This window comes from Typopeltis vanoorti, chromosome 19 (assembly GCF_054136105.1).
Source record: "Typopeltis vanoorti isolate ZY-2024b chromosome 19, IOZ_Tvanoo_1.0, whole genome shotgun sequence".
Classification (NCBI taxonomy): domain Eukaryota; kingdom Metazoa; phylum Arthropoda; class Arachnida; order Uropygi; family Thelyphonidae; genus Typopeltis; species Typopeltis vanoorti.
Genome location: NC_143567.1, coordinates 71,529,278 through 71,541,523, shown reverse-complemented (window position 1 = coordinate 71,541,523; position 12,246 = coordinate 71,529,278). Strand labels below are relative to the sequence as shown.

The window sequence follows — 12,246 nt, the reverse complement described above, 5'->3', positions numbered from 1 at the left end:
GGCAGCTAGAGTAGATGATATTTGCAAAATGTTTAGCAATGGCTATACTGCATAATTGAGAGGTTTCCATCTATACAAAAAAAAGGCAAAAAAGATGAATGTGAGAATTATAGACAAATTCTCTATTGAGTGTTCCAAGTAAGATTTATGCAAGTATACTTGAAAAGAGTTTGAGAATGATTGTGGAAGAAAAACTTGAAGGACAAGCTGAGTTCAGGTCAAACAGAAATGGTCAAGATTAGATTTTCACTTTATTACAAACTGTTGAGAAATCATGAGAATATGATAAGGATATGTACTTAGGTTTTTTAGATATGGAAAAGGAATATGACAAGGTGCCCAGAGATTTAAGTTATAAGTCGGCAGTTAGAATTGAAAGTAATACAGGAAGGTGGTTTGATATAAAATCAGGGATAAGACAAGGATGCACATTATCTCCACTCTTATTCATCATCTATATAGACCACATGATGAAAGAAAGTAGCATTAGGCCTGATAATAGAATTGGAAATGTCAACTTAGCTCTTTATGCAGATGATGTTGTACTCCAAAACACAAACACAGAAACACAGTATACAATAATATCAAATACTATTAACAGACTATGTCGATGCACTTCTTAATAAAACTTCCATTTTATTCATTTTCCAGTTTTAAATTATGGATCTGAGAGTTGGGTTAGAAATAAAGCACTTGATCAAAGACCCCACATGGCATAAATGGCAGAATCATATTAAAAATGAAGATGTCAGATAGGAACCTGACATTATTTGCATTCAAGAATGTGTGAGCAGGGCTAATCTAAGGTGGTATGGTCACTTAGAGCAGGAGAAGAAAGCTTAAAAAAACAAGTGTTTGATGCCAAGATGGCAGGAAAAAGACCAAGGTCTTAGGTGGATTGATTCAATTAGAAGTTAGAAGAATGAAATGTTAGATATGACAATATTGGAGCGCTTGCAAGTAATAACACTAATTTGGAGTGAAATTGTGGACAGGAGATGATGATCGATGATGACACTTTTGATTTAATCAATCTGCCTAGATGTTAATCTTCCTCGGAGGTCTTTTCCTGACATCTTTGTATCAAACACCTGCTTGGCTAACCTTTCCTCGCCCATTCTGTTTAAGTGGCAAAACCAGCTTAGATTAGATCTGCTCATATTCTTGAATGCTACCAATGTCAAGCTTCTCCCCCTAATATCTCCATTTTTAATATAATTTAGCTATTGATGCCACCTGTTCTGCTCTAATTTTTCTCAGAACTCTTAATTCTGTGGTCTGGTCTCTACTCTCTGATGTTAGTAATGACTAGTCTACATCTGAACAGAAATTCAGCAGGTACTTACCATTACAATAAAATATTTATAAAGAATTAATAAGTATTTTACTGGAATAATTAACAAAAAAAAAAGCACAACTTTTGATAATAACCAGATGTTCACACATCAGATCCCTTTTCTTGGGCTGATTTACCTCTCTCACCTTTTCTTGGATAATCACATCACATCATATCCATATCTCTTTAGAAATGTCTGATGCTATTCAGAAGATGGATAGTATCTAGTTAACTGATGACTATCACAGGCATTCTGATTTTGTCATGTGCCTCTTCTGTAGGTGTTTTCATGGTTGCTGTAATCCTTCAATTTCTTTAAGCTTGTAAATATACACGACAACAAATATTCACAGACCAACTTCAAAGATACTGAACCCACATCTTTCTTCATTCTGTCTATTTCTATGCTTTGGAACAGTCTTCTCCCCCCCCCCCAGTTTTTTTAAGGACTAGAACCTCTAGTTATTCATAGAAATATCACCAGTTCATACCTTCTTTGCAAACAATACTGGCTATAGGTATTTCAGCCCCTCATATGTGAGGTTAATTAATATAAAGCATTTATCTAAAACAGATTTTTGCCAATGTTTTTTGGAAGTGATTTTTTCTCATTGATACTTATTATGCATTTCTTTAAGTATAAGACTGTAAAAGAATTAATCAAAAGAATGTGAGCATATAGCAAGAAGATAAGAAGACTCATCGAGAGCCAGTTTTCCCTACTGGTAACTGGCGACAAAACATTTACTACTTGTTTATGAGAATAAATCTTTAAAGTCCATGAAAATAAATAAATAAATAAATAACAGCCAAAGGAGAAAAGCCCATAGTAGTGGAATAATTTTGCCAATTTAGAATTAATACCCACACATCTTCATAAAGAATTAATTCACTAGCAAAAAAATATATTTTTTAATGAATAACACATAAAAGCACAACTTCTAGGTGTCACAGGAATAGTTTGCTAGTGGATAGTTTGGTATAGCAAATGCATTTTGGCATAACTTTGAACCCATTGGGTTCTAGTCAGGACTTGTGAATAATTTGTTATATTGAGTAAGTTTATTGTGGCAATGTTTGCTATAATGAGAATCAAATGTATTGCAGAACACAAGAGTTAAAATTATTTAAATTTGAATATTAAGCAACAGGTTTAATTATCCAATCATTTATAGATTACTGGTTTCTAACACTAGATCTGAAGTCTAATATTTTAGACATAAGTCTTCAAAATCATTTAAAGGCAAGTTTTATCTCGGCATAAAGCAAACTATGAAAGATTCTGTTTCATAATCAGAGGAACAAAATATGCATAAAATAATCAAATTTAAAATTCTTACCTTGGACACAGATAAGTTCAGTTTCACTCCAACAGATTGTGCTACAGTTATTCTATTATTAAGTTGTGGTATACTTTGACAAAAGCAGTCTAATGCATCCTGAAATGCTGCTAAAGCTGTATCAACAGACACCAAATCAAAGTCTTTGGCTATACGTTTACACCATTTTAAAAGGTCTCTACAGAAGGAAAAAATAATATTGAGTGAATAACTTCAGACATGATAAAACATACAAGAAATATATTATGGTATTTTGAACTAGTGTGAACATATCACTACTGACTAAGTCAAAAAAGCTTTTCTTATCCATGTTCTCTCCAATGTGAAATTATACACCTTTATGGAGAACATAATATTAGTAACAACTAATAAATTTCTGAACAGAAATCCAACAAGTCCTTAAGATGTAGTATGTCTGTGGTATAGAATATCATCTGCTCCAGCTGCCTTTTTGCATCAGGTTTTATAATGCCTTTTCTACCTCAAGTACTGAGGTAGAAAAACCAAATCAATGTACTCCCAACTGCAATCCTTTTGAATATTTTTTACCACTTTCTGTCACTTCTTTCATTCAGCAAATTTTAAAAATAATTATTCCAGACAACTAGAGTATATATTTATCTTTGATTTTCATGTCACCTTTATCCTTTCTGATTCTTTTCAGTGTATTTTTTTTTTTTTCATTTCTAAGCCTCCAGAACATTTTGCCACCTTCCTGATATTTATCTGCCATATTCTTACTGATAAACAAGCATATAATAGTATATATGGAAATGCACTATGGAATGTAATAAGATGCTTTAAAATATGACAAAAGTATATAAATTAGTACTTTTAAATGAGAAGGCTATGTAATTGCCCTCTGCAAGGAATTTACTACAAGAATGCTGATCAAGTTTTAAAATAAAATCTGGACTTTGCCAAGGAGATGTTCTCTTACCTGAGGTTGGAAATGAACAGAAAGAACATCCTATTGGGTTATGCTGATGACATTGTTACCCTTGGAGACTAATCAACATATTATACAAATCACGTTTAATTTAACTAAGGCAGGTAAGCCTATAGGTCCTTGTCATAAACCAAGAAAAGACTAAATATAAATACATTTCAAGATTGTATCAGGGCTAACTGAACATGGATGTTGATAATTATACATCCCTAGATAATTTTAACTATCTAGGAGTCAACATTAAGAGCTACAATGATATGCATCAAGAGATAGAAGAGAAAACTGAGAAGGCCAGTCATGGATATTTTACAATTTTACAACTTCTAAAATCTAGAATATTATTAAGAAAACTCTAGTTAAACTATCTATGACTAATATTAACCTATGACTGTGAAACATGGTAGATAACAAAGAAAGATAATAGAAAACTTATCATGTTCGAAAGAAAAATACTCAGAAAACTTTTGGATGATCTTACAATAAAAATACCAAACTATATGAATGAAGACATAATGAGGAACTATAAAACCTCTATCAAAGATCCAATGTTCTATCATTTAAAAGCAGCAAGAGAAATGAATGGTTTGGTCCTGTTCAGAGACAGCAGATAACCAGTTGATCAAATGTAAGAAAAATGACCAACAGGAAGACCCCAAGCATGACAGGTGGATGTAGTAAAGAAAGATTTAAGAATGGATGGATGAATACTGTACACCAGATAGCCTATGATAGAGATGGAGAGATCAAGTGATGGCAGCATTAGAAATGGTTAATTAAGCAGTTCAGGAGAAGTCTTTATATTGTCTTTATTTAACTATTTTTATACATTGATTTGCTTTTTACGTTTTTCTCTGTATTCTCACACAGCAACATGCTGACTTATATTCGAGGAACTTTCTATGCTCTTTTCTTTACCATGACAAAATTCCTGAAACCATCATGGAGTGCTAATTTTTCTATCCTTACAGACAACTTTATCGCATGCCTCTCTCATCAAATCAGTCAATTTCTCTTCAGAGTCTGCCACCAAAGTTTGGTTCTAGTTTTCAAACTCTTTCATTTTTTCTTCAATAATATTTGTATACTGCAGTCCAGTCCACAGTACCTAAAAGCTACCAAGTAAGAAAATAAGAAAAATATTCTTATTTTTAAAACTTTCTTAGACCCTTTTCAGTATAATATTCAATTTCATCCTGCTCAAAACTAATGATCATTTCCTATTTCAAATCCTCTGTATACTCCTGTGTCCTAAACACCAATGAAGGTAAACCTCCAAATCAAAAAATTAGAATAATCAAAGAATATGTGTCGAATGATTTTCAATTCTAATTTATTTATATTAGAAAAATAGAAAATAATTATTACCAAATATGAATTAGCATCATCTAAATCTACATACTTTGTAGATTACATAACCATGTAAACACATAAAAATGTAATACAGATTACAAGAAATTTGTTATTTGAAAAAAAAAAAAAGGAAACTAGAATAATTTTTAATGTGGTTCAAAATATTAGAATAATGCAAAAATAAATGCACAAAAATTACAAAGGGAAACAACATAATAATTAGAACATTGTTGCATCTCCCCTTAGCTTTTTATCATCATAATCATCATCAAATTCCTGACATGTACCCTCAAGGGATGTACAGGATATGATAGTACGACATGAAAAATTTACATCATTACTAACTTCCTATCTACAATTTTCTCCAAATCAGTCTGTTACTTGTCAAGACTCCAATATTATCATTATCAGATCTTACATTTCTATCGTCTAAGGCATATTGTACTGTATCAATCCACCTATATCTTGGTCTTCCTCTGGGTCGTTTTCCTGCCAACCTGGCAGAGAACACTTGTTTTGCTAATCTTTCCTCGCCCTTTCTGTTTAAGTGACCATACCACATGAGATTAGTTCTGCTAATGCACTCCTGGATGGCGACAATGTCAAGTTCTTTCCTAATATCCTCATTTTTAATATATTGCCATTGATGCCATCTGTTCATGCCTCTAATCTTTCTCAGGACTCTCATATCTGCGGTCTCTAGTCTTTGGTCAAGTGTTTTACTTCTGACTCAGCTCTCAGATCCATAAGTTAAGACTGGTTTGAACACTGTCTTGTATACAGCTAATTTAGTGTTTCGACTAATTTCTCTCTTATTCCATATGAATTTATTCAATTGACTTCCTATCATACCAGCTTTGTTGATTCGGTTGTCTATTTCTATATTTAATTTACCATCTTCACTAAAAATCGTGCCTAAGTAGCTGAAATGTTTTACTTGTTATACAGGTTCTACGTTCACAACACAGTTGACATTTTCAACAATTCTACCTATTTTCATTGTCTTTGTCTTTTTAATGCTGACTTTCATACCATATCTATTACAACAGTTATTCAATTTAGTCAGGGAATCTTGCAAACTAGTAGTGGATTTATTTAGAAGTATAACATCGTCTGCATAAAGCAAAGAGCTGACATTAACATCTCCAATTCTGATATCATGTTTAATACCACTTTCCTTCATAATGTGATCCATATAGATAATGAATAACAGAGGGGATAATGTACATCCTTGTCTCACACCAGATTTAACATTAAACCATCTTCCTGTACATCCTTCAATTCTAACTGCCGACTTACAACTCAAATAAAGACTAAGTATTGCTTGATATAATGCCCCATTGACACCATATAACTGTAGCGTATTGAATAGCTTCTCTCTTGGCACCTTGTCATATGCCTTTTTCAGATCGACAAAACTTAAATACAGATCTTTGTTATATTCCCATGCTTTCTCGACTATTTGTCATAAAGTGAAGATCTGATCCTGACAGCCTCTATTTGGCCTGAATCCGGCTTGTTCTTCACCAAGCTTTTCTTCCACAGTTCATCTCAACCATTTCTCAAAGTATACTTGTATAAATCTTACCAGGAACACTCAGTAGGGAAATACCTCTGTAATTCTCACATTCAGTTTTATTTCCCATTTTATATATGGGTGCAATGAGAGCTCTACTCCAATCATCGGGAATTCGTCAATCTGTCCAGGACTTTTGAACTATGCAGTGCAGTCACTGTAAGACTTTTATACCACCATTCTTCAGCATTTCTGGTCGAATATCATCTACTCCTGCTGCCTTTCCACATTTCAAGCCTTTGATGGCTTTTTCTACTTCAAGTATGGATATGTATTCCTGACTGTATGCCTGTTGAGTGTTTTTTTACCACTCTGCTATCACTGCTTGTTTCATTTAGCAATTTTTCGTACTTCAAGGATATCTTTTTCTCCTATTTTCATGTCACCTTCATCATCTCTAACTCCTTTTACAGCCCTCTTTCCTCCATTTCTAAGCTGCTTCAACAACCTCCAGAATATCTTACCACCTTCTTGATATTTATTTTCTATGTTCTTGCCAAAGTCCTCCCATGACTTTTGTTTAGCTAGTTTTACACAATGTTTCGCTTTTTTTTTTCTTACATTTGTCTCTGTATTCTCTAAGAGCAAAAGCTGACTTATTTGCCAGGAACTTTTGATATGATTTCTTCTTTTCCTTTACTGTCTCTTTAATTTCCTGTGCCCAACATGGAGTTCTGATTTTTCTATCCTTGCAGACAACCTCACCACATGCCTATCTGGCTTAATCAATTAGGGTTTTCCTTAAGGCTTGCCATTGAATCTCCAAGGTAGCTTTTATGACATTTGTAAATGGTTGGGCATATTAATTACTAATTGTTCACGGTCTTTTTTTTTTTGTTTTTTTTTTTATCAAAATATACCCATATGGACTGCAGACTAGAAACAAATTCATTTTTGTTTCTTGGGGCAACTTCTTGAAGACATTTCTTCATAATTCCACAATGGGGTTTAAATCTGGTGAGTTTGCTGGCCAAGAAATTACACTGATTTGCCTTCCTTTCTTTGAAGTGTGACAAGAAGCTGAATCTTGCTGAAAAAGGAAATCACCATCACATAAATCTTCCAAAGCCAGTAACATAAAGTGCTCAAGAATTTCTTGGTACACTTTGGAATTGACTCTTTCATACACAATACACAGCCTACCTCGACTCTCTGCGGTCATACAAGCTTGTACTATGACAGAGGTTCTAAATTTCACTGAACGGTTCATGCATTCTTTATGAAATGCTTCTTGCTTAACACACATAATCCCTTGATTACCATGGGACACACAAAACATACTTTCATTGCTAAAAAGTACCTTTTTTTCCCAGTCCTCTTGACCCCACAACAGTCTTTGCTTAGACCATCGCACTCTAGCTGCCTTTTGCTTGGAAGATATAAGCGGCTTCATCTTAGGCACATGTTATTAAAAACCCAATTTGTGAAGACATCTCAACATCGTAGATTTAGATCAGGGGTCGGCAACCTTTTCAGACTCGCGGGCCACATTCAACTTTTATTTTTAATAATCAGTCCACAAGCATTTAATTAATAGAAAATAGTGAGTGAAAAAAATACTCAAGGTATCAATTTTTATTATATCAATCTTAAAAAAACACAGAAATATTTAAAGTATGAGATATGAAACAAGCATGAAAATGAAACTCAATGAAAAATTATCATGTAAAAACAAAGTAATATAGTTTTATGCATCATAACATGTGTGTCTCCATGCTTAATGTGACTTTTGTGATTGTTTTCCCTTAGCCAAATTATCTAGATCCACTTTATAACCTGAGATGTAAATTCGAATCAAAGCATGCAAATGTTCATCAGTTAGTCGAAAAGAAAATTTATTTTTTCTAAAACTCATGGTAGAAAATGCTTGTTCGCAAATGCATGTGCTTCCGAATGCGACTATCATCTTTGCTGATTAATCCTTCAAATTTTTTGGTAAGCATCCACAAAATGTTTGGATATTTTCTAACAAAAATGAGTTCTTTAATACTTCATTGTGTTGCAATCCCAAAACTTCCATCAGTAGTCGGTTTGGTAGGTTATCAATGTCACATTAAAAGGGTTCAATATCCACAAATCTTATTGAAAATTCTTTTGTAAATCATCAATAATACCAACAAAAGTTTCCTTTTGTGTTTGCCATCCAACTGTAGATGCCGATTTGCAACATACATAATTATGTAGATTTTCTTCCATCATATATTTCTTCTTCACTTCACATCTACAGATGCCGTATGGTCACTCTGATGCTTGGTGACGTGCCACACCAGGCCTCGCTGTGTAGTCCTGTTGTTTGCTTTTCTGGCAGCCTCAACTCTCTCAAGATCAGTCACTCCACACATGCCATCCATCCATCTCATTGATGGTCTACCCCTGCCTCTTTTTCCAGGAACTTTACCTTCTATTACTGTTCTGAGAAGTCCCCCTTTCATCCTTTCTATGTGTCCAAAATACTTTTAACTTTCTTCTGCCAATATCTTTAAAAAGCCTTAAAGTTCTGCTGATCTTTTCTAACACCCATTCATTTGTACGCCTTTCAGTATATGATATCCTCAGCAGCCTTCTGTAACACCACATCCCAATAGCAGATATCCGTTTCTTATCTGACTTCTTTAGGTTCCAAGTCTCACATCCATAAGTCGCTGTTGGAAAAACAACTGCATCCAAAATCCTCAACTTTGTTTCCATGGAGATAGATCCATCCTTCCAGATATTAGACAGGTCTCTGACTGTTGTTTTAGCCATTCCTAACCTTTTTCTGACGTCTTCTGAATTCTTCACATTAATAATGGATCCCAGGTACTCAAACTTGCTGACTTCCTCAATTCTCTCTACATTAAGGTACACTTGTTTCTCAAGAGCTTCTCTGTTTGTATTTCCTTTGAGAACCATAATCTTTGTCTTGCTAGGATTGAGTTGAAGTCCTCTGTTATTACTGATCTTGTTAACTTTGTCAAGAATTAGTCCTAGTTCTTCCATGTCATTACAAAGGAATACTATTTGTTGTTTTAAGGATACTTGCGACATAAGACTGAATGATATAATCACGTAATCACAAGAAAGATATTTATTTAACCAAATATTTCGGTCTGGAAATAGCAGACCATCGTCGGTGGTATTACAAGAACAGTTTAAAAAATATATATATACAAGCTAGAATACTAACAATAGATCGTTGAAATTAGAACATGCCGCGTGATGTTATATCACTAAGTATGAAACGAAATATTTTGAAGTAGAAACATGATTGAATTTGCTATAAAAAAAAAAAAAAAAAAAAAAAAAAAAAATTAATGAGTAATCTTGATTAGGCTTTCCCAGATTTTTGATATAGATATGCAGTCATTACGATTCAGGTTGGGATGATGGAGCAAGGCCTCCACGCTTTCCTTGAACAAACGTTCGAACCTATAACGGGATCTATGTAAGAGGCGAGTTTTGGACCAAAGGATGCTGTGGTCAGTTTCAATCCCGTGTTGAGCCAAACCAGACTTTTCAGGTTTATTGTGAAGAATGGATGATTGATGTTCTTGGATTCTTTTTTCAAGAGAACGTCCAGTCTGTCCAAAGTAAGAGAGATCACAGTTGCAAGGAATTTGATAAACTCCAGGAAGAGATAAAGTTGAGCGTTTGTCTTTAGGAGAAGGAAAACCAACAGACAACTAAAGAAATTAAATTCTCTCCGTGATGAAGTCATCAGTTTGGATAAAGACACAATTGAAAGACTTAAAACTCATTTTGCAAGACCTCCTAGATTTTATGGCCTTCCAAAAATCCATAAGATTGACTATCCTCTTCGTCCAATAGTAGATTGCATTGATTCTCCTACTTACCGTATAGCCAAATATCTAGCTAAATTACTGAAATCTTACATTGGCAACTCGAGTTCTTTTTTAAAAAACTCCTCAGATTTCTTAGAAAAATTAAAAGATGTCTCCTTACAACCTACAGATCTTATGGTTAGTTTTGATATAGAATCTTTATACACCAATGTACCTCTTAAGGAAACTTTAAAACTACTTGCTGACATCTTTCCTCAAGATATTATAAAACTATTCGATTTCGTTATACATTCTGGTTATTTCATATGTCAAAACAAATTTTATAGCCAAGTAGAAGGAACAGCCATGGGAAGTCCTCTTTCTCCAGCTTTAGCCAACTTTTATTTAGAACATTTAGAAAAAGTCCTCTTCACATCTAGTTTCCCTCTACCATCTTTTTGGGTAAGATATATAGATGACATATTTGCTATTTGGCCTCACAGTAAAAACACTTTATCTTCCTTTTTAAACCGTATTAATTCCTTACATCATCGCATAAAGTTTACTATGGAATTAGAAGAAAACAACCAGTTATCTTTTTTAGACGTTCTCCTCATCCGATCATCTTCAAATATTCTTACAACTACAGTATACAGGAAACCAACATTCACAGGTCGTTATATTCTGAAAGAATCAGCCCATCATCCATGTCAAAAAACAGGAATTATAAAATGTCTCATCAAAAGAGCCAAAACTAATTGTTCTACTTTTGATTATCTACAGAAAGAACTTTCTACTATCCAGCAACACATGAAACTCAATGGCTTTTCTGAAAAAAGTATTCAACGTCTTCTTACATCTTATAATCCTCCACAAAACAACAAAGATTCAATACGTCGAGTACCTATTCCTTATATCTCCGGTATTTCAGAACCTATCGCAAGAATTTTGAAGAAATATGATTTAACAGCTACGTATTCTCCTATTAACAAATTGTCTTCTCATTTTCCTTCTCCTAAAGACAAACGCTCAACTTTATCTCTTCCTGGAGTTTATCAACTTCCTTGCAACTGTGATCTCTCTTACTTTGGACAGACTGGACGTTCTCTTGAAAAAAGAATCCAAGAACATCAATCATCCATTCTTCACAATAAACCTGAAAAGTCTGGTTTGGCTCAACACGGGATTGAAACTGACCACAGCATCCTTTGGTCCAAAACTCGCCTCTTACATAGATCCCGTTATAGGTTCGAACGTTTGTTCAAGGAAAGCGTGGAGGCCTTGCTCCATCATCCCAACCTGAATCGTAATGACTGCATATCTATATCAAAAATCTGGGAAAGCCTAATCAAGATTACTCATTAATTTTTTTTTTTTTTTTTTTTTTTTTTTATAGCAAATTCAATCATGTTTCTACTTCAAAATATTTCGTTTCATACTTAGTGATATAACATCACGCGGCATGTTCTAATTTCAACGATCTATTGTTAGTATTCTAGCTTGTATATATTTTTTTTTTTTTAAACTGTTCTTGTAATACCACCGACGATGGTCTGCTATTTCCAGACCGAAATATTTGGTTAAATAAATATCTTTCTTGTGATTACGTGATTATATCATTCAAAGGAATACTATACCATCAGCATACCTCAGATTACTGATCAATCTACCTCCAATCCTAATTCCTGTCCTGAGCTCATCCAATGCTTCACGCATGATGTCCTCCACATATATACAAACAAGTGAGGAGAAAGTAAACATCCTTGCCTAACTCCTTTTCCAACTTGAAGCCAGTCAGTCAATCCAACACCTGTTCTTATCATGGCTTGTTGCTCCTTATATAAGTTGGCTATCAACCTGATAGTGTGTTGAAGAAAACCCATTCTTTTCATTACTTCCCATAGTTTCACATGCTCAACACAGTCAAAAGCTTT

General features: G+C 33.9%; 1 protein-coding gene across 1 annotated transcript in view; it reads right to left on the bottom strand.

Annotated features, from left to right (window-relative positions):
- Nucleotides 1-12,246, bottom strand: part of LOC150096239 (midasin) — a 1,081,806-nt gene that overhangs the window by 958,464 nt on the left and 111,096 nt on the right. Inside the window, exon 11 of the mRNA XM_090409469.1 lies at nt 2,677-2,854. Within this exon, the coding sequence (XP_090265595.1) occupies nt 2,677-2,854 (178 nt within the window). The remainder of the gene's footprint in view (nt 1-2,676; nt 2,855-12,246) is intronic.